Source organism: Macrotis lagotis, chromosome 4, assembly GCF_037893015.1.
Source record: "Macrotis lagotis isolate mMagLag1 chromosome 4, bilby.v1.9.chrom.fasta, whole genome shotgun sequence".
Lineage (NCBI taxonomy): Eukaryota > Metazoa > Chordata > Mammalia > Peramelemorphia > Peramelidae > Macrotis > Macrotis lagotis.
In genome coordinates, this window is record NC_133661.1 from 77727151 (window position 1) to 77750475 (window position 23325).

The window sequence follows — 23325 nt, forward strand, 5'->3', positions numbered from 1 at the left end:
GGAGGGGCAACAGGAGAGAAAGAATTGGTCTGAAATAGGGAGGCAGAAAATGAAAAAAGGAACCATTGGTCCCCCACCTGCAGCTACGTGTTGTGATCCCTAAAGCGATGGTCAGTGTGTGGAACAGGCAGGGGAGAGACGAGTGGTGGAGAGAGTGAGAAGGGAAGGACCTGGCTACTGCTGTACTGACAGCCTACTTTCACTTCTTGGCCTTGCCCTGGGCTGCCACAGCCTCCATGGCTTTGCGAACAGTCTCTTCATCTCCAAGGAACTGCATCGGTTTGATGGGTTTCAGATTCTTGTCTAACTCATACACGATGGGAATACCAGTGGGCAGATTCAGCTCCATGATTGCTTCTTCAGACAGACCTAAAAAATGCCCCCATACAAGCTTAGGTTCAAAGGAATCTTAACAAGTCATTCAATCCAACCCCTCTTGTTTTGCAAAGGAAGCAGACCCATTTCAATGCAAGAATTTCCTCAAAAACCTAAGTGATCCCACCATTAACTCCATTTCTTGGTTGCAGGCATTCTGACTGACCCCCATATCTGGAATGTTCTCCTTCAGCTCTAGTGATTTGCCTGATTTCCTTCAAGTCCTTGACTTTCCTAACTTTCTTAATTCTTTCCTATTTAGCTTATATATAGCTCATTTGTGTATTGTATCAGCCTTAGATTGTAAACTTGAGAGCAGGGACTATCTTTTGCCTCTTTTTGTATCCCCAGGACCTAATCCTTGTTTTCATGTCATCTCCTCAATGAAGAAAGATAGTAAAGATGTCCTTAGTTATTAGTCCTCCTCCCTCTTTAATATCCCTTCTAATCTCTGCCCCCACCTCACACTCCAATAGAATTCAAGAGTTCTTCGAGAACAACTCTTCTCTGGGCCTAGCACACCAATGACTCAATCCACAAGTAGCATTTATTTAACAGCTACTACAAACTACAATTCTGGGCTAAATCAGGGGAATATAAGTACGAGAGAGAGAGACAGTCTCTAACTGAACCCAAACACTGGTATAGCTAGACAAATTAAGACAGGAATCAGGGAAAAAAGGAACCAGCATGTGGGCTAGGGCCTGGGAAAGACTATGTGTAAAATATGGTGCTTGAGGTACTTAGAGACAGGGAAGTCCATCAGTCAGCAAGTGTCTGTTAAATGTTGACTGTGTATGGAGCTACACTACATGCTGGATGGACAAGGACAATCAGGGAATTCCCTCTATTGTAATGAGAATCAACAAGCAAACACCAGATATACACACAGGAGGATATACACACAAGTATATCAAAACAAGTTGGAAAGTTAGATGGGGAAAGAAGAGACTAGGAGGAAGAGGACATCAGGAACAGAAGTTGGCCAGTAAGGCAGCTGAAAATGCAGGAAGGCTAAGAAGGTAAACAAAGTCAGAAGAAAAGAGCCACAACTAGGGCACCTGGGTCTTTATAAGACAAAAACAGAGGAGCTGGAGTTTGAAGAGAATAACAATGGGTCAGTCAATCTGAAGGAAAACCACTGAACCCTCTCATTTTACAAATGAAGGACAAAGACCCAGAGAACTGAAATGACTTACCCATGACTGTAGCTGAGATTTAAATTCAGTATTCCATAGCAAATCTAGTCCTTTGTTGTTCTGAAAGTTCTTTTGGCTTTTTTTTTTAAAAACTGTTAAAAGACTGGGATATATCTCTTTTAGGCTACTAACCTTCATCTCTCTTCCTTTAGAGGTTTCATTTAACTTGGGCCCTTGTCTACTAGTCCTTGTGTTAGCCAAGTTCCTCCTTAACAAGTTATATCATCTCTCCAACCTGCACCCAGAACTCAAATCCCAATATTGCAAATCTACATACTCTCAAGATGCTTGACAATCCCTCGAAGACTATTGCCATGAGCTGCAATCAGAACCCGTTTTCCTTCCTTGATCTGAGGGACGATTTCCTCATTCCAGAAGGGTAGAGCCCGAGCAATGGTGTCTTTCAAGCTCTCACAGGAGGGCAGCTGATCCTCAGTAAGATCTGCATATCGACGGTCCTGGAAACATACATTAATTTCTCACTGAAAGGTCAAAAAACTCAAATGATTCCAAGACTGTTTAACTTCAAAGAGCTATCATTGAAACTGATTTCCAAATGTCACTTAAGTGTTTAAGAAAAGAACTGCCTAAAATAAATAAATGAATGAATAAATGAATGAATAAAGAGTGGGGTGGCTAAGTGGCGTAGCGCCAGCCTTGGGAGTCAGGAGTACCTGGGTTCAAATCCGGTCTCAGATACTTAATAATGACCTAGCCACTTAAACCCCATTTGCCTTGCAAAAACCTAAAAAAATAAAATAAAAAATAAGATCTGGGACTCATAGGAAGAAGTGAAGTAAAGCCAAAAAGGAGTCAATTTTTTCATTTCTTTAATTCTCATGCCTAATCCTCCTTTTCTCAACCCCAGACTGCAAAATCCATATATTTAAAATTTATTAGCAGGCAAAGGGAATCTTTGAGGTTCCTAAAAAAAAAAAAAAAAAAAAAAAAAAAAAAATCAACCCATTCCTTCTAGGTTTCCAGCCTAGGCCCACATGAGGCTAATAATTCTCTTCTAGCCTCTTTGTTACCAACCTGCATAAAAGCATTTGGTTTTCTGTTGAATTTTCTCAAAGTACTACATTAAATTCCAGACTGTTGGGAAAGAGGTATTAATTCTTCTGAGATTAACTGACTGCTACAAACTCAGTCTTTGAAAGCTAAGAGTATCACTTTAAAATGCTTCAGGCAACTATTTCATCTGATATAAGCCAATGAAAATAAATGTCCATATTATTTGCAGAGTGCATTCTGTGAAGGAAATTCCCATAAAACATAGTAATCTAGAATAAAACCTCAGTTAAGGCTGATGCCTGGTCCCAAGGTAACAGATGTGTTTAAAATTGGAGAAAATAATAGGACAGGAAACAGGAATTAATTGTTACTTCTTATAATGCTAGTTCTAAAAAAGGATGAGTCACAGCTAAGCAAAAAGATATTAAAAAGAAAGGCCAAGTTCAGTTAAAGAATAATCCAGGCCAGCCAAGAGATTTGACTGTTTTGGTCACTTCTAAACACAAGTGGAGCATAAATGCTAATACTCCACTACAACAGAAAATATCCCCATTAGTTTTCATTTATCCAGACCAATATGAAAAAAAACGCCTGGACTTTTCAAGTTGTATGTTCTGGTCAATGTGATTCAGCTAAATAAACAGAAATCACAAAATCAATAAATCAACAAAGAGGACATTGTCTATTTTTCTAATTCCAAGTCCCACATTCTGGTCACCTGACTTGTCCTCATCTAGTCTGTAGTAGAGCAAACCTAAGTGGCTCCCTACCTTGCTGATGTTGCTGTAGAAGGGGTGGTCAGGCTCCATTGGAGGTGGAGGGATGTCGAAGGACCGCCGCCAGATCTTCACCTGGGCCTCACCATGCTTAGCCGCTGTCTCTGCTTTGTTGAGGCCTGTCAGACCCCCATAGTGCCGCTCATTGAGGCGCCAAGTCCTCACAACCGGCAACCACATCTGGTCAATGGCATCTAGTATTGTCCAAAGGGTACGAATTGCTCTCTTCTGGACAGAGGTGAAGCAGATATCAAATTCATAACCAGCATCTGGAAGAGTCCCAAGTGAAAAGCTGATCACAAAGAGTGCCCTTAAAGCCCCTATGCTTTGTTCCAGAGATCACTGAATTACGCATAAATGGCAAAGACTTCCATATCCCCAACACTCACTCACTGCAAAGGGTAGAGGGCTATGGACACAGTACATATTTAATCTATTGATATCACACATAGCATCAATATCCCAAAGTTGTCCCTTATATGGAAAGGGTAATGGACTTGGGAGTCCCAATTCCAGTCCTGACATTTACCAGCTTTGTGATTACAGGGAAGACCCTCTATTTCCATCTATAAATTAATAATATTTGCTCTACCTAAATAGTGAGATTATTGTGAAGAAAGTAATTTTTGGACATGGTGTGCCAAATAATCAAGTTATTATCAATCATATGAAGCTAATTCTCCCCAATACAATCCATTTTTTACTAGTAAAAAGGTTTGACCTTTTCCTTCCTCTCCTTCCCAAATAAAATAAATTCTCTCACTAGTGGTTGCTAACCAGTCTTTCAGTAGACAAAGGGAAGAATAGAAAATGTAAAGTTGCAAGACACTTTAAGAATTATATAAAACTATCCTGGATGTTGCCTCACACCGGAGTTGGTAATAAATATAATTTCCTGCCAGTGAATTAACTGAGGGTAGAACCAATAAAAACTAGAAATAAAGGGGAAAGTGAGTCACCATTGAGCCCCTCCCTTCCAGTGAAAGGGGAACATATAAAAGTAACTTTGGACAAATTCTTTTCCAATTCTACACCTTCAACTTCTCTACCACGAAAAAGGTAGCCCAGTCTCTGGTTCTTACCAGAATGACTCAGTATTTCATAATCAAAGCTACTGGTTTCCTTTACCCAGTTATTTTTTTTTTTAGGGTTTTTTTTTTGCAAGGCAATGGGGTTAAGTGGCTTGCCCAAGGCCATACAGCTAAGTAATTATTAAGTGTCTGAGGCCTGATTTGAACTCAAGTACTCCTGACTTCAGGGCTGGTGCTCTATCCACTGCACCACCTAGCCACCCACCCCTACCTAGTTATTTTTACTAGGAACAGAAAATCGGAAGGTGAAAGCTAGGGTAAGGAATAGCCCCCAAGAAGCAAACAGGTTACCCAAGAGGTACTCTGAAAAGAATCTATACAAAGCCATTTTCCTTCCCAACAAATTCCCCATCATACAAAATACAGCTAAAGTGAAGATCTCACTGAGGAGTAGTCTTAAAGAACAATAAGCTAGACTTTCATTCATTCCATTCTCTAACTTTCTAAGGATAGATAACTTGGCTGGCTGGCTGGTTGGTTGGTTGAAAGAAGACTTTGCATTCTGGGTGGAACCCACAGCTCTTGATGGCCCCACCCTCATTATGAAAATGAGGAATCTACAATCTGTTCCATTCTGTCTAAGACATTCAAGACTAATGATGAATCATAGCAATACTGTTCTCTCTGCCAAAGCTAAAGAACATGGTGCCAACCTCACCAGTACCTGGGATTTCTTACTGTTACAGCAAACCCTTGGACCTCTCCCATTTGCTTAATGATGGGAAAGTCATATGAGACCCATCCTAATGCATACTTCAAAAGCAGGATTATTTCCCAAATTTTTCCAGAGCTCTAGTTCTTTTCAAAAGGTCCAGTTCAAAAGAACTAAGAGATCAAAGAGCCAAAGATTGGTCCAAATACTCCATCTGTCAATAACCCTTTTGAATGGTACCCTTCTCAGATGGAGAAAGAAGTGACCCTGATATAAGGACAAACATCAATGGATGCACAGAGGTGCTCACTGGCAGTCTTGTCCAGGAGTTACATTCATCAGACTGTAAACTCTTTGAGAACAGGGGCTATTTTTTGCCCCTTTTTTTGGACCCTTGCTTTGGATTCCTGAGCCATAAGAACATGGTAGTATCCCAAAGTCACACACTAGGAGTCTTCTGGAAGGAGAAAAAACCCATATAAGCAAAGAGAATCCAGTCACGTCCACCCACTATCCTTGACAAAAGCTTCTTCCTAACACCCGCCCCCCCTTCTCCCTCAGATAATGGAAGTCAGGCAGCAACTACTGCTGCTGCTGACAGCCTGGGTCACCTTCCTTGACCTAGGACTACTTTTCAACAAAGAGCTTGTACTGAGGAGTAGGGATTCTACTAGACTGGACTTGGGTTCTCTAGTCCCACTTGTATCAGGAAATATCTATGACCTTGGGCACTGCTACCTCCTTTCTCTGGACCTGTTTCCTCACAAGCAAAATAAAGTGAATTAGATCACACTAATCAGAAATCTCCTAGGGCTGAAGGTATGGTACCTTTTATCCTTTTCACAAACCTCCATGGCCCCCTCAAAATTTGCTCACCACATGGTGATGATGAAATCCCAGAATCTCTGCCTCTGGAGACCTAGAAGGGGCTCTGAAAACCAGATCCCAAAATGAAGGGTTCTGCTCTGGGGGGGAGGGTGAAAAATCAGCACCTCTTCCATTTCAGGATCTGTTTGCCCATCTCTTAAGTCTAACCTTTAGGAGCACCCAGGTTGGGGAGGGGAGCTATGGGGCTTCAGTTTTCCTCAGCCCCAACCATCAAAGGAAACAGCCCTTAATACATGGAAGAGAGAGAAGGAAGATATGAAACAGCACATCACATGCAGAAAGCCCTAGGAAAACGAGAGTGAGAGGGAGATGATTCTAGTTTCCTCAGTTTCTCCACCTGAAAATGAAATAGCCCCCAATGACTCAGGAGGGATCATAAGATGGAGATGGAATGGAGGAGGAAAGAGGTCAATTTTCTTGTCTATGAATGAAACAGTCCTAAAGAGGTCCTGAAGTGAAAGTGGCCTCATGGCCAGTCATACCACAGATACATGCAGATAATGGCAAACAGATTTTTTCCCTCCATTTCCCCTTCTATGAAATGAAACCATGGAGCTGTTAGGATGGGGATGGGAACATGAGTAGTGGGGAGTGGGAGTCCTTTGGCTTCTGTTAAAAAAAATGGTCCACAAATAGGCCAAGGGAGGCCCTGGCATGGATATGGGATGGGGGGGGGTGAATGGAGAACAGGGGAGTGATGGGGGGGGCCCTCTTCAGTTTCCAACATCTCCCTATGTGCAAAATGAGCACCCCCTCCCTAATAACTCAGCAGAGGGCTGGGATATAAGTGAGATGAGGGTCATGGAGGAGAACTGCGGGAGAGGGGGCTGGGGGGATAGCAGGAGCCATTCTGTAGTCTCCATTTCCCCACCAGCACAAAGGACAGCCCTAAAGCCAGGGGATGCAGGGGCGGTGGGACTTTCCCCACCAGTACAATAGCCCGGGAAGGCCCTGGGATGAAGGAGGGAGGGGGGTGGTTGGGGATGAGAACCCTTGGGTTGCCTCTCTAAGGCCAGGGGAGGCCCGGGGATGGGGGGCGGGAAGGAGGGGAGCCCTCTGGTGGCCCCCCTAAGGCCGGGGTGGTGGGGGATGGGAGGGGGATGGAGGGGGGAGGGGAGCCCTCTGGTGGCCCCTCTAAGGCCGGGGTGGCGGGGGATGGGGGAGGGGGATGGAGGGGGAGGGGAGCCCTCTGGTGGCCCCTCTAAGGCCGGGGTGGCGGGGGATGGGGGAGGGGAGGGGGATGGAGGAGGAGGGGAGCCCTCTGGTGGCCCCTCTAAGGCCGGGGTGGTGGGGGATGGGGAGGGATGCAGGGGAGGGGAGCCCTCTGGCGGCCCCCCTAAGGCCGGGGCGGCGGGGATGGGGGAGGGGGCGGGATGCAGGGGGAGGGGAGCCCTCTGGCGGCCCCCCTAAGGCCGGGGTGATGGGGGAGGGGCGGGATGCAGGGGAGGGGAGCCCTCTGGAGGCCCCCCTAAGGCCGGGGTGATGGGGGAGGGGCGGGATGCAGGGGAGGGGAGCCCTCTGGCGGCCCCCCTAAGGCCGGGGTGATGGGGGAGGGGCAGGATGCAGGGGGAGGGGCGGGATGCAGGGGAGCGGCGGGGAGCGGGAGGGGCGCGGGGCTCCGCGCACCCCGGGCCTCCCCGCCGCCCCGGCCCGGGTCCCCAGGGCCCGCCCGGGCCCGGCCGGTACCTCGCAGCGCCTGGCCGCCGCGCTTGGCCTCCTCGTGCCCGGCGGGGCTCAGGTCCGCGTCGTACCAGCCGCTGAAGCGGTTCTCCAGGTTCCAGGCGCTCTCTCCGTGCCTGATGAGCACCAGCTTGTAGGCGGCCATGGCGGGGCGCGGGGCGCACAGCGGCGGGCGGAGGGCGGACAGGCGGCCGCGGCGGGCGGAGGACACAGGACAGACGGCCGGGGCGGCGGGCGCGCACTGAGATTCCGGAGGGGGCGGTCCCCAGCCGGCTCCTCGGCCCCAGCGCGCCCCGCCCCGGCCCCGCCCCGGCCCCGCCCCCGCGCCTGCGCACCGAGGCCCCTTCCGCCGCGCTCTTCCCCAAATCTTTCCGCTCTCTCGGCTCCAAGCCGAAAGCCGGCAGCTGTGCGCATGCGTGCCCCGCCGCCGCGGCCCTGGGAGGGCGCCGGCGCGCATGCGCGAGGAGCCGGGTCACGGAGCGCACGTAAGCTCGGGAAGGACGAGGGCACCTTCGGGCTGGCGCCGGGCGGGGCGGCCCCTTCGCGTCGCCTCTCCTTCCCGACCCCGCCCCCGGCCCCTTCCCCTCCCCGCGCCCGCGCGGCCCCCGGCCCCTTCCCCTCCCCGCGCCCGCGCGGCCCCCGGCCCGGCCTTTTAACTCCTTTTCACGCGTGACCGGCGTTTTGCTCGTGACCTTGAGTCTCCCGGGCCTCAGGGTCCTCTGTGAAACGAGCCCGCGGGCCCCAGAGGGTTCGAGCCTGTAAGTGGAGGATCCGGAAAGAATCACAGACAGACACACACCACACACATGAACACACACACGAACACACACCACACACACACGAAATGGGGTCACAAAGAGTCAGGCACAACTGAACAACATTAAAGATTATTCTTGGGGCGGCTAGGTGGCCAGTGGATAAAGCACCGGCCTTGGAGTCCCGAGTCCCTGGGTTCAAATCAGGCCTCGGACACTTAATAATGACCTAGTTGTGTGGCCTTGGGCAAGCCACTTAACCCCATTTGCCTTGCAAAAATCTAAAAAACAAAAAGATTATTCTTAAGGTCTAAATTAAACTATGCACATAAATGTCAGTTAATGGGCGAGGAATAGAGGTGGTTTCTACAGTGAGGACTCTAAATCATCCCTGAACAGCTTCATTCCACATCCATGCTGTTCTAACAGTAATTTGGAGCAAGTCTCTTCCTTTCTTCCTGGGCCTTATTCCTGGCAAGCAGTAGAAGTTTCCCAAACTGGCATTTCAAGACCTCCACGATCTGACTCCAACTCATACTTCCTATCTAGTTTCAAAAATCTTCCATTTAAACAGTTTAATTTTTCCTCATTTATATGAAATAGAGTTATCAAAGTGTTTTTTAGAAGAGAGATTTTTCTGGGACACTATTACATTGTTGGTGGGGCTGTAGACTCTGTCCAACCTTTCTGGAGAGAAATTTGGAACTACACCCAAAGGGCAACAAAAATGTGCATACCCTTTGATCCAGCAATTACCACTACTGAGTCTATACCCTGAAGAGATGATGCAAAAGACTAAAAACATCACTTTTACAAAAATATTCATAGCACCCCTGTTTGTGGTGGCAAAAAATTGGAAATGAAGCAAATGTCCTTCCATTGGGGAATGGCTTAGCAAACTGTGGTATATGTATGTCAATGGAACACTACTGTTCTATTAAAAACCAGGAGGGATGGGAATTCAGGGAAGCCTGGAGGGATTTGCATGAACTGATGCTGAGTGAGATAAGCAGAAACAGAACACTATACACCCTAAAAGCAACATGGGTGAGATGTTCAACCTTGATGGACTTGCTCATTCCATCAGTGCAACAATCAGGGACACTTTGGGACTCTCTTCGATGGAGAATACCATCTGTATCCAGAGAAACTACAGTGGAGTTTGAACAAAGACCAAGGACTATTGCCTTTAATTTAGGAAAAAAAACTGATATCTTGTTGTCCGATCTTGCTATCTCTTATACTTTATGTTTTTTCCTTAAGGATATGATTTCTCTCTCATCACATTCAATTTGAATCAATATATACTATGGAAATAATGTAAAGACTGGCAAATTGCCTTCTGTGGGGGGGTGGGGGGAGGGAAGTAAGATTGGGGGAAAATTGTAAAACTCAAAATAAATAAAATCTTTAATAAAAAAAGAAATTTCAAAAAAAAAGAACAGAGATTTTAGGAGCGGCTAGGTGTCACAGTGGATAGAGCACCAGCCCTGAAGTCAGTAGGACCTGAGTTCAAATCCAGCCTCAGACACTTATAATTACCTAGCTGTGTGGCCTTGGGCAAGCCACTTAACAGTATTGCCTTGCCAAAAAAAAAAAAACCTAAAAAAAAAAGAGATTTAAGAGGAATTTCTCCTGGGAAAAATTGGACTTATTTCAATAGATAACTGGGATATCTTGCCTCTCCAATTTCTGCTTGGATAAATGAGTTTACTACCTATCCATTAGATGTGGTAAGTTGCTGTGTAATAACTTTTGACAGGAGTCAAGTTTGCAGATATATGCTTGGGGTAACCCTTCTCCCCAGGGGCACAGCCCTGAAGTCAGGAGAACCTGAGTTCAAATTCAGCCTCAGATACTTAATAATTGCCTAGCAGTGTGACCTTGGGCAAGTCATTTAACCCCATTGCCTTAAATTTAAAAAAAAATTAAAAAGAATAACAACAAGGCAAAAGACATAAACCTAGTACAATAATATATGAAGGAGAGAAGTGGAAGGAGACAGATATAATTTGAGTCTTGTAACCCTGTCTCTCTGCACCTTCTGCTCCCCTCTAAGTAGGAATCAAAGTATCCTTTGGAAAGGAATAGGCAAGAGACCAGAGATAACTATCTAGATAACTTTCCCCAGGCACCATATTTAGACAGCTCTTCTTCCTTATCTCCACCTCCTGGCTTCACTGACTTCCTTCAAATCTTAGCTAAAGACCCACCTACAAGCATCTTTAATCTTACTGCCTTTCTTCTGAGATTACCCACACACACACACACACACACACATACAATTTATCTTGCATATTGGTATCTCCTCCCCTAGTAGAGCTCCTTTAGAACAAAAATTGTTTATTGTCTTTCTTGTATTCCCTCATGTTTGCAGGATTACACATAGTAGGCACTTAATAAATAAATGTTTAATTGATTGACTTAACTACTAAGTTATGTCTTCATGGGTTTCTGTCCTATTATTTCATTCCTATAGAGAACCTAGGAGGCCTGAAAATTTACTCAGAGGGAAACAATGTGAGACACCATAAAGTAATGACATCTCTGTGTGTGTGTGGACAAATACAATTCAGTTCAAAATTCAAAAACATTTCAAAGAAAATGCCAGAGGGATCACCTTCTCCCCTCCCCAACTTGACTCCTATGTGTATCATTGAGGCAAAACCTATTCTCCCTCCTACAACCTGCCTTGCACCTGAAATTCCTACTCTCAAATTCAGTTTTTATTTTTCTAATTCTTTTTTTTTAGGTTTTTCCAAGGCAAACAGGTTAAGTAGCTTGCCCAAGGCCACACAGCTAGGTAATTATTAAGTGTCTGAGGCCGGATTTGAACCCAGGCACTCCTGACTCCAGGGCCGGTGCTCTATCCACTATGCCACCTAGCTGCCCCTATTTTTCTTATTCTTGATCAGGAAGCCTCAGTCTAACAGCAATAGCTCTCTGATCCCTCCCCACACCTATTCCCAGCAAGGTAACCAGGAAATCCCAAATCCCTACAGCTCAGCCCTATCACCACAGTTACTTGTTGCCTATGCTCCACCTGCAAAGTAGTACAGGAGGAAATCTTTCAAGAGGAACACAAGAAAAAGGGAACCCTTGGATTTCTATAGCCATGCAAGGATCTCATTCCTTCCCAGAATCTCAAAATTTTCTTTCCTACTCAAGGAAATTCTGCCTCCTTAACTCCTCATAGGGGTGAAACATCTACTACTATCATTTCATCTGAGAGAAAGGATAATGGTGCCCTCCACAGAAAGGGAGTAGTTAGGATGATGGTATTGTCGTAGGATCCCCAATTCCATTCATAGTGAGTTGTACTTAGTAGCTACTTAATAATTACAATAACATAGGCTTTATGTGGTTGGACTATGAAAAATAAAGATATGGCTAACCTGCATGTAGCATGGTTAAATCTCTTATCTGGGATTTGTTTGTCATGAAAACTGTAAATTTCAACTTTGTGAAGAGTATATGACCAATAGCCTGATGGGGAGGCAGTGAGAAAAATCTAGGATTGCCGTGATTAGATGATCTCTCCTTTAATCTCCTATGAACAAAAAGGATATTGGGTTAGAATTCTAAATGTCTTTTTGTATGATAGGTGTATGATAGAGGTTCAGATTGAGAAGAATTTTTCATTGATCTCTCTCAAAAGGAAAGTAAAAATTAGCTTACTTTGCAACTTGGCTCCTTCCCTCTTAATTCTGGTTACTCCTTATAAGAATAAGCAAATACTAGATCAGAGTAGAGGAATGACATAAACAAGAACACATGAGCTCTTTGGGAGAAAAAAACATTCTCAGAAGTAGAGAATCCTTTCTTAGCAGTGTTTATCATTAAAAATGCACTACAAGGGGCAGCTAGGTGGCTAAGTGGATAGAGCACCGGCCCTGGAGTCAGGAGTGCCTGAGTTCAAATCCGGCCTCAGACACTTAATAATTACCTAGCTGTGTGGCCTTGGGCAAGCCACTTAACCCCATTGCCTTGCAAAAAAAAAACCCTAAAAAAAATATACTACAATTCAAGGGGATACATCAAAGAGACAACTTCACCTAACATCTGCAACTCTTTCTGGGACCTCCTTCTCTGCTTCTTCCATGAGTCTTTTCCTCAATCTATGACCAGCTTCAAAGATGCCCAAAGTATCTTTCAGCCAATCAACAATCATTGTCCATAAGTAGGAAGCATACAAGTCATAGGGCTGTCCATCAGGAAAACTACCTTGAGTTTGAGCAAGAGTGGGGGAAGGAATCATAAGTGTTTATTGAATTGGTTTGAATTCCTGTTCTAACTCTGACTAAAGTTCATCCAATATTTTTATGGTCATTTTTCTTTCTCCTTCCTTTTGATTCTTGTTTTCCTCAATATTCCCATTCTTCTCCCCTCAGTAAAAGCATAATGAGCAGCTATGTCATGCTTACTAGCAGCTCAAACGAGGTGGCACATGCACTAATAAGTAAAATGTGGACAGTGTGTACAGCTGTGGACAGCTAAAATTGAAATTCTTAACTGAGAACATAGAACTAACTTCTAGAATTTTGGAATATGTATAAGCCCTGGGGACCTAGTAACAAAAATAAGATACTCCCTACACTCAAGGAGGGATAACATATTGATGGTCAGAGAATTATGATCTAATATGTCACAAAAATGGTAAATTGAACTATAAAGTAGCCAATTTATAGGCCCTTTCTTGAAACAAAGCAGGTGTTGATTTTATAAGTTTCTAGAGCAAGTGGTGAAAAGTGGAAAGAAGGGGAGGCCATGGGATAGGAGGGACAGAAAATGACCAGGCTGAAAATGAGGCTTCATGGTCCCAAGGAGTGCCCAGCATAATAGCTAAGCTTCTTCCAGTTATGGTTTCTTGAAGTCCAGGATTGGAGGGTAGAGTGGTAGGAGGCATGGTGAAAATTAACTGGGGTAATGATGAGGCTACATAATCTCATTTTAAAGGTGAGGGAATTGAAATTAATTTGTCCAAAGTCACACAGACAGCTGGGAGCAGAGCCAGGAGAGGCTCCTAGGTCTTCTAACTCCCTACCTGTAATTGGCTGGTACACTGAACAAAGTTAAAGTGCCCCAATCTTAGTGCTTCTTTGACCAGAAGAGACCCTCAAGCTTGCTTTCCTGGGCATATTAGAAGTTCTATTGAGAATGTTAGATACATAAATTTAGATTTAGGGCAGCTAGATGGGCTTGTTGGGTAGAGTGCTAGCCCTGAAGCCCTAAATTCAATCTGATCTCAGATATTAACTGGCTCTGTAACCTTAGGCACATCACTTAACCTGGCTTGCCTCCCATCTAGGACCATCTCTGGTCATCCTGATCCATATCTAGCCAGTAGACCCAGATTACTACAGAGGAGAAAGTGAGGCTCATGACTTAGCACTGTATCCCTCGCTCAAATCCAATTCACACATATGTCAAGGCATCACCTCCCTGACATCATGGTATTCTTCAAGAATGAAGGATAAATATCATCATCATCTTCAGATACATAAAGCTCTAAGCACAGGGATATAAACAAGACCACTCCTGCCCTCAGGGAGCTTATATCCTACTAGAGTAAGATAACATAGAAGGAGGAGCTGGAAAGTAGAGAGAAGAATTCCCTGCTGGGGGGCAAAGAGGAGAAATCTGAGAGAGACAGTGAAATGGGGCTAATTGCCCCTCCAAAATGGGGCTAATTGCTTTCCCCAAAAACCCTAGTAAATGTCACCCCTATAGAGAAGATATGGGAGGCTGAGGCTTTAAGTTTTTATGAAGGGCCAAAGAGTCTATGCTGCCTCTTTGTCTGGAAGAGAGATCTAGCTGCCTCAAGGACATCTGGAGAAATACCAAGGATGCCTGGTCTATCTGTGGAACAGGACTTTGAATGGAAAAATCAGAATAACAAAATAAACCAACAACAAGAGACACTGTAGCTGATCTATAGCAATTAGTAACCATTGAGAGCAAAGATCCAGCGAGAGAGTGGGAGAGAAGAGAGATTGGTTCAGTGAATGTATCAAAATTAGTTAAGGGGGAACCTTTAAACAGTTATTAGATAACTGCTTTCTCCCTGCCATAGTCCTTGTGATGGAAGCTGGATATTCTCCAGCTTCTAGAAATCTATAGGAATATAGTGTTAGGAGTTCCCTGAGAGACAATTTACATGAATATAGTGTTAGGAGTTCCTTGAGAGACAATTTACATGAAACCTTTGGGGAGAGCAGAGACCAACCAGTTTATACAAGTAGGAAAAACAAATAAACAAAACAAAAAAACAGTACTGAGAATGTCAGATCTTGTTTAAGAATGCACAATAACTTGAGCTGATAGCTCAGAATTTGGAATGCTGATTTGAAGGTTTGCCCAGGGAATTGTACCAGCCCCACATTTCTGGGGGCACATCTAGGACTACCTCTCTGTTTGGGGGCAGCACATTACCTGTTTAGGAGTCTCAGCTCCGGTGTTACCTCCTACTGGAAGATTTTTCTGATTCCCTAGCTAGTAATCTTCTTTCCCACAAATAGTCTTAAATTTAATTATTTATGCACATTATAACCTGTTCCCCCAGTAGGAAAAAAACTAGGTTTCTTTTTCTTTGGCTATGTACACATGGTCACATAGGGAAGCTAGAGCTCCAGCCTTGAAATAAGGAAGCCCTGAGTTCACATCCAGCCTCAGACACTAATTGTGTGACCTCGGGCAAGTCACTTAACTCTGATTTCCTCTCATTCAGGGCTGTCTTCAATCATTCTGTTTCATGGTGCGTCTAGGTGGCTCAGTGGATAAAGCACCAGCCCTGGAGTCAGGAGTACCTGGGTTCAAATCCAGTCTCAAACACTTAATAATTACCCAGCTGTGTAGCCTTGGGCAAGCCACTTAACTCCATTTGCCTTGCAAAAACCTAAAAAAACAAACAAACAAAAAAAAGATTCAAATATTCCATTTCATAGCTGGTCAAGGGACCCAATCTGCTCTAGAGGAGAAAGTGAATCTGGTGACTTAGCCTAGCATTCCCTCACTCAAATCCAATTCATACGCTTGTCATGGCATCACCTCCCTGATGTCCTGGTCTTGTTCAAGAATGAAGGATAAATATCATCATCAATAAATGCTTGTTAAATTGGTCAAGGATACTGATATCCAAAGACAAAAAGTAACTTGCCCAAGGCCATTTAGTTAATTAGTGACAAAGCCAGAATTAGAACTCAAGTATCCCAATGATATGTCCAGCTGACTTTCTTCTATCACTCCATTCACTCAATTGAAGTGTCTACCCCAAGCATGTGAAGACTGCCCCTGGTGAAAGGTACCCCTGGGTATAAGAATAATTTGTTCCTGTTGCTATGAAGGTGGAGAAGTTAGAACTTAGTCAGATATGAAGATGATTTTTGTCTTGCTGTTGGACTTCAATAGAGAGAGTGAGGCTGAAGACTGTGAAACTCTATCTCCATGATGTCATTAGTATTCATTCTTTGAAAACAAAGGTCAAACAATATTGATTTAATATTTAGTGCTAGGGAAGATGCAAAGTTTAGATGTGATAGCAATCTCTGCCCCAAAGCAGCTTTCTCTTTGGTATGGTGATAAGACTCCAATACAAATGGCTATGTGTGCATAGATAATTAAATTTAAGAAAACTTGTAGGAAAGAACATTAATAGCTAGAGGAATCAGAAAAATCTTCCCATAAGAGATGATACCTGAGCTGAGATTCATATACAGGTGAAGTGCTGTTCCCCAAACAGAGAATAATCCTGGATGTGCCCTCTAGAAATGTGTGGCTGGAACAATTCCTTGGGCAAACCATCAAATCAGAAAGGTACAAGGCAAAGTGGTGAGTGAATGAAATTTCAAGTAAAAAGATGTTTCTCACTAAGGGGATTGAGGGAGACTTACTGGAGGAAGCCACACTCAAGTTGATCTTTAAAGGATTGACAGGAATTCAACAGAAGAGAGGGAGAAAGGGTATTATTCCAGGTCCTGGGAGCAATGTGGACAAAGGCAGGGGTTGTGAGGAGTAGCAGAAATGTGTAAGGCAGGTAGCCCCAAAGGACTGAACTACACCCCACCACCACCACCACCACTGTCTTCTGAAAGCATTGTCTATTTGAAATAGATAAACAAGGTTGATTTGGAAAAGGTTTCTCAGAAGTTCATTGCATTAAGTTTCAGGGAGCAGACTCCATATCTAGCCTTCACTGACATCCATTGCTAAACTTAGAGATCCAAGCCAGAAAGATTTCCCCTAAGCAAACCACAGTCTTACAGGCTTCTCACTTTTTTTTTAAACAGGAAGTTTTTAGGATTTCCTGAAAGACTCCTTAGAGCTGATAACCTTCAACAGTAAGTTTTGCAGACAAGGGATCTGTGGAATAAACTGTTACTTAAACAAGAATGTATGAAGGCTTCCTGCAAGATAAGTCTACCCACTCTCTTTTCTAATATGCCAGTCTCATTTCTAGAGGTTTTCTTTGTTTCCTTCCCAACAGAACTCTTTTATCAAGTGTGTGCAGTGAAGAACCTGATTGAAACACAAAAACAAACAAGTCGTATTTTCTCCCTGGGTCTACAGATCCTTATTTATTCAACTATCTTGTAAAACTCATTAAAAAAAAAAGCAATAACCTTGTTTTGACTGATATCTGCCTAAGAAATTAAACCCTCCCACCCACCCAGCCTTTCACAGGAGTCATGTGAAGAGAGGTGAAGCAGCAGAAAAGAAAATCAAATATTCCTGAGGTCATAAACCTTAGCATTCCTACAAGAAGTCTCTAGAGATGTCTCTTCCACTTTAGAGTTCTTCATCTGACCTTTGAACTCAGCCTTCTTCCTGTGCACACATTGCTCTTTGGACTCCTGGGGACTATTTGCTTTTAATTTCCAAATTTGCACATGCTCAATTCTTCAGCAGGACATTGGTATCAATGATGAACACTGGTATTTAATTCATGTGTGTGAGAGACAATTTTCTTTCTGGCTGCTTAAATATTTTCTTCTTGACCTGGAAGCTTTGAAATTTGACTATAATATTCCTGGGAGTTTTCATTTTGGAATCTCTTTCAGTAGGTGATTATTATGTTCTTTGAATTACTATTTTATGCTCTGGTTCTAATATATCAGGGCAGTTTTCATTGATAATTTTTTTTTTAGGTTTTTAGGTTTTTTTGTTTGTTTGTTTTTTGCAAGGCAAATGGGGTTAAGTGGCTTGGCCAAGGCCACACAGCTAGGTAATTATTAAGTGTCTGAGGCCAGATTTGAACCCAGGTACTCCTGACTCCAGGGCTGGTGCTTTATCCACTACGCCACCTAGCCATCCTCATTGATAATTTTTTGAAAGATATCTATGTTCTTTTTTGATTATGATTTTCAGTAGTAGTCCAATACTTCTTAAATTATCTCTCAATCTATTTCCAGAACAATTGTTTTTCACTGAGATGTTTCACATTATCTTCTATTTTTAAAATTTTTTGATCTAGCTGTGTGGCCTTGGACAAGCCACTTAACCCTATTTGCCTTGCAAAACCTAAAAAAAATTTTTTTTGAAATTATTTTTACTTTTATTGTTTATTAATTAAGAAGCTAAGGGAATCATTAGCTTCAACTTGTCCAATTCTTTATTTATTTGTTTGTTTGTTTGTTTAGGTTTTTGCAAGGCAAATGGGGTTAAGTGGCTTGCCCAAGGCCACACAGCTAGGTAATTATTAAGTGTCTGAGATCAGATTTGAACCCAGGTACTCCTGACTCCAGGGCTGGTGTTCTATTCACTGTGCCATCTAGCCACTCCTCCAATTCTAACTTTTAAGAAATTATTTTCTTCATTCCAATTTTGTACCTCCCTTTCCATTTGGCCAATTCTACTCTTTAAGGAGTTCTTTTCTTAGGTGAATCTGTGTGCATCTTTTTCCAGTTGGTCAATTCTGCTTTTTAAGGAATTCTCTTCAGTAGATTTCTGTGCCTTTTTTTAACTATCTGTTCTAAGTTATTTTCTTCAGTATTTTTTGTGCCTCTTTTTACCCAGCTGTTGACTTTTTCAAGATTCTCATGCACCACTCTCATTTATTTCTCCAATCTTTCTTCTAGCCTTATTTGATTTGTAAAATCCTTTTTGAGCTCTTCCAAGAATTTTTTTGAGCCTGAGATCAATTCACATTTTTCTTTGAGCTTTTGCACGATTCTTTTTTTAAACTATGTAGTCTTCTGACTTTGTGTTTTGACCTTCCCTGTCACCACAATAACATTTTATGGTCACATTCTAATTTTGTTTGCTCATTTTTTTCTATTCTATTTCTTGATTTTTAACATTATGTTAATTAAAGTTGGACTCTGTTGTTAAGAGTAGAGGAGATATTGCCCCAAGCTTCAGGTCTTTCATGCGGCTATTTTCAGAGCTAGTTCTGGGGATCTGTAAATTTTCAGTATTTCCAAGGTGATATGATCTACAGAGAGAGCTGTGATCAGTGCTTTCCTGGTCTGTGCTCTTTTCCACTAGGAAACTGTGATTAGGATCCCTGCTCCCTTACACTGTCTTCAGGTATGTCCAATCTACAGCCCCAGGCTTCAGCTGCCCTCTGGTTCCATTCAGGACAGCTTGAGTTCTTGTACTCCTTGATGGTGTGGATTACATTCTATTCATGATGAGTATTGAATTCTGTATGTAGTAAAGTTTTTGTTGGTCAAAGTAGCCTAGAGAGCTAAAAGATCAGATACTCCTGCTCTATATGCTAGTGCTCTTCCTAACCCTGGGACTATAACTACAAATAACATATGAGCAACACAGTAGTCTTGCACCCAGGGCCAGCAAAAGGTCTCCTATAGGGGCGACTAGGTGGCTAATGGATAAAGCAACGTCCTTGGAGTGAGGAGTACCTGGGTTCAAGTCCAGTCTGACACTTAATAATTACCTAGCTGTGTGGCCTTGGGCAAGCCACTTAACCCCTTTGCCTTGCAAAAACCTAAAAAAAAAATTCCTTGGAGGAAAATTTGGGAGAGCTTAAGGAAGGCCCTACCTTTATTCAGCCATCTTGGCTCCATCAGTTTTATGAATTTTTAGTAATTATTTTTTTATTTTAATTTAAAGAATTAGGGGCACCCTTGTCATTATGCATCTCCTGTGTTACCAATTCTGGATGATACTTTCTTGGCCACCTCAGTCACCTAATCTATTATATTTTTTTTTGTAGAGTTATATCAAAACTGTCCTATATGCCTCAAAACTCATTCTTTGCAGGATTTTAAGACTAGGATTAAAAATATACATTCTTTCAATCAAATAACAACAAACAAAAGGTTTTTTACAAGATTTGAAAAACTAACTAGAGCAATATTATAGCATAAGATGGTGATTATATGAAATTTTAATAATAAATTAGACTGCTATTATCCTTATAAGCTTTGAATCAGAAGCTCTCTCCTAATACAAATGTCCAAAGTCTCTTTGGAGACCTGTTTTTTCTCTCTGGCTCCTCTGTTTCAATTCAAATGAAACCTGGAAATATTAACTTATGACTCTAACCCAGTAGGTGGCCATCAGCTGAGTGGAAAAGAGCACAAACCAGGAAAGCACTGATCACAGCTCTCTGTAGATCCTATCACCTTGGCATCAGCATGGAATAGGTTTTACTTAAACACTAAAGAACAAGAACATAGAAAAGACTTATCCCCAAGCCAGTAGAACAATGGTTCTCAAACTTTTTCTGTTCATGGTAAAGGATGAATCCCTATAATGAGGAACAAAAGCATACCTGAATATTTGCAAATATAAATTTTATATAAATTAAGGCATACCTGGTTAAAACTAGGGGTACACCTTTTGAAATCTACTGTGACAACCAGTTAAGAAACTCCCTCCCTTTTCTAGTAGACTTTTGTATCCTGCCCAGAGGTCTGGATATTACTCTTTCTTTATACTTTTATTTTTGGAGGGACCCTCAGCAAAGCGAAATCATTCAGGAATTGTTGAGTTTGAGAGTTCTAGAGTCCTCTTTCTCCAGTGGACCAGACTTGTCCAAGTCCATGTGTTTTCTAGTGTAACTCTGGATGGGAACCCTGACAGGGCTTAACTTCCTCTTTTAAGCCATTACAATGGCTACTCCCCCACATTTCCTCCCTGAGAGATAACTCTGTTCCTTGTTTCTCCCCCACCAGCCATCCTCACTCTATAGACTCTGTCCTGAAATTCTAATTTATTGCTCCAGTTCTCAATCATCGTTTTTTCCATTAGCACTCCAGTGCTTTGTTACCAATGTGGTTCAATGAATTCTACTGCTTCATTTTTTTCTGAAGTCAGGATAAGATGTTCTTAGAATGTTTGAAATTTTCCAGCTGTTTCTTTTCTTTTTTTTTTTATTTTTGCAAAGCAATGGGGTTAAGTGACTTGCCCAAGGTTACACTGCTAAATAAGTATTAAGTTGACAGAGGTTGAATTTGAATTTAGGTTTACCTGACTCCATTGTGCCACCTAGCTTTCCCTCTAGCTATTTCTTAAAGTCCACAGCTAGATGCCTCCTGAATAGATCCTCCAATATTTTTACTCATATCTCACAGCCCCATGCAAAGGTTTTCCTCAGGCCACTGATAAACATCTCTACTCTAATTTTTCTCTGGTCTTAGTTCCCAGGAGTTCTCTTAAGTTCCTTGACTCTCCTATTTCCTGGACAGGTGCTATATTCACCTCTGAGTCTTGAAGTTTGAAAGATTCTCTCTTTATTCATTCTTGGCATTAAGATTTCCACTTCATACAGGATTCCTGGATCTTACAAATTTAGTATTAGTGTCATCTCTGTCAAATCACTGCGTTTCCCTGGGGTGTCAATCTCCTCCTTTGGAAGACTAGGGTATTGTTAGACTGACACTTTGGCACATAGTAGACACTTAATAAATGTTTATTGATTGACCAATGGACAGTTTGAAAATAGTCATTCTAAACTAGCCTCAAATTCAGTCAGAAATGGTTGAGCTTTTTTTTAGTTGTCCTTCATTTTTTTGTTTGTTTGTTTTTTGTTTTTGTTTTGCAAGGCAATGGGGTTAAGTGGTTTGCCCAAGGCCACACAGCTAGGTAATTATTGTGTCTGAGGTTGGATTTGAACTCAGGTACTTCTGACTCCAGGGCCAGTGCTCTATCCACTGCACCACCTAGCTGCCCCTTTGTCCTTCATTTTTGAAGAAGTCCACAACATCATGGAGGTGATGCCATGACAAGCCCATGAATTGGATTTGAGTGAAGGGGTGCTGTGCTAGGTCACCAGCCTCACTTTCTCCTCCAGAGTCATCTGGGTCCAGTGGTCAGATATGAATGAGGATGACTAGAGATGGCCCTGGAGGAAAGGCAATCAGGGTGAAGTGACTTGCCCAGGATTACACAGCTAGTAAATATCTGAAACTAAATTCAAAGTCCTGTCCTGATTCCAAGATCAGTGCTCTATCCACTGCACCATGTAGCTGCTCCTAGTCAGAAAATACCTATCACATGTCTCTCTCTCCAAGTCTTCTCTTACTAAGCTAAACATTCCCAGTTCCTTCAACTATTCTTTATGTAACTTTATTTTTTCATGTAAATAGAATTTTAATTTTTCCAATTACATGTAAAGATAGTTTTCAACATATGTTTTTTGTTTTTGCTTCATTTTTTGTTTCCTTTTTTTTTTTTGGAATTGCCTAGGATAATTGTATTGCTGAGAGGAGCTAAGTCAATCATAGTTGATCATTGAAAATGTTGCTGCTACTGTGTATAATATTCTCCTGATTCTGCTCAATGTAATATTGCTTCAAGTTCTCCTGCCATTCTAGTTGCCTTCCTCTGGAATCCGTCTAATATCCATCTTAAAATATGGCACCAAGAACTGAACAAAGAGATCAGAGGAATGTTATAAACACAAGACATCTAATTTTAGTGAGGCACTTATTTTGCAATGTTTCTCATGATATCCTTATAGATAAGATGGAGAAATGTTGACTGAATGCTAGTCCAATTAGATGGATTCATAACTAGTTGAATAACCATTACCCAAATAATATTAATGGATTTATATAAAACCTGGAAGAATTAAAGCTTGTTTCACATCAAAAATTTTTACCAATGATTTTTCACGAATTTGCGTGTCATCCTTGCTCAGGGGCCATGCTAATCTTCTCTGTATCCTTCGAATTTTAGTATGTGCTGCCAAAGCAAGTACTTTACCAATGATTCTACTAGAGATATTTGAGTTTTGTTTTTTTTTTTTGGTTTGTTTTTCTTCTTTGTTTTTCTAGTAAACTCTCCATCCCTGGAAATGTTCTGGCAAAGGTTAGATGACCATAAGTGAAGGATTCCTGCTTTGGGAGGGATTGCTTCCAGTCCTTACATTATTTTTTTTTAAGTTTTTGCAAGGCAAGTGGGGTTAAGTGGTTTGCCCAAGGCCACACAGCTAGGTAATCATTAATTGTCTGAGGTCAAATTTGAACTCAGGTACTCCTGACTCCAGGGCAGGTGTTCTGTTTACTGCACCACCTAGGGGCCCCAAGTTATTTCTTTTAATTTATAAATAACACAAAGATAATAGGGTTAACTAATATGACAAAAATCAAGATCCAAAACCTTCTCAAGAGACTGGAAAAAAATGATCCAAATCTAACAAATTATATTTTAAAACAATAGATAGAGAAAGTTTTATATTTATTTTTAGGAAATCAGGGACAGCTATGTAGTATAACAGAGCACTGGCCCTGAAGTCAGGAGGATCTGAGCCCAAATCCAGCCTCAGATACTTAATAATTGTCTAGCTGTGTCACCTTGGGCATGTCACTTCACCCCATTCCCTTAAATAAAAAAATTTTTAAATCATTTAAAATTAAAAAAAGTCAAAATAAACAAAATCTTTAATAAAAAATTAAGATAAAATAAAAAAATTAATCAACTGCATAGGTA

At 42.3% G+C, this 23325-nt stretch overlaps 1 protein-coding gene and 1 non-coding gene across 2 annotated transcripts; both read right to left on the bottom strand.

The window, feature by feature from the left end:
* Positions 1-89: 89 nt before the first annotated feature.
* PGAM1 (phosphoglycerate mutase 1) lies at positions 90-7942 on the bottom strand. The gene is made up of 4 exons (XM_074233214.1): positions 7682-7942; positions 3359-3633; positions 1852-2032; positions 90-369 (listed from the first exon to the last, which is right to left on the bottom strand). The coding sequence occupies exons 1-4, from the start codon at positions 7818-7820 to the stop codon at positions 200-202; spliced, it is 765 nt and encodes a 254-aa protein (XP_074089315.1). The 5' UTR covers positions 7821-7942; the 3' UTR covers positions 90-199.
* A 14541-nt stretch (positions 7943-22483) lies between these two features.
* LOC141523112 (U6 spliceosomal RNA) lies at positions 22484-22591 on the bottom strand. The gene has a single exon (XR_012478329.1). It is a non-coding gene; the product is annotated as a U6 spliceosomal RNA (small nuclear RNA).
* Positions 22592-23325: the final 734 nt, after the last annotated feature.

Excerpts from the sequence above, each read along its gene's own strand:
- PGAM1 (XM_074233214.1), bottom strand. The coding sequence starts at position 7,820 with ATGGCCGCCTACAAGCTGGTGCTCATCAGGCACGGAGAGAGCGCCTGG. Across the intron at positions 3,634-7,681 it reads CGGCGGCCAGGCGCTGCGAG|ATGCTGGTTATGAATTTGAT; the intron begins GTACCGGCCGGG and ends GGACTCTTCCAG. Across the intron at positions 2,033-3,358 it reads TCTACAGCAACATCAGCAAG|GACCGTCGATATGCAGATCT; the intron begins GTAGGGAGCCAC and ends GTATGTTTCCAG.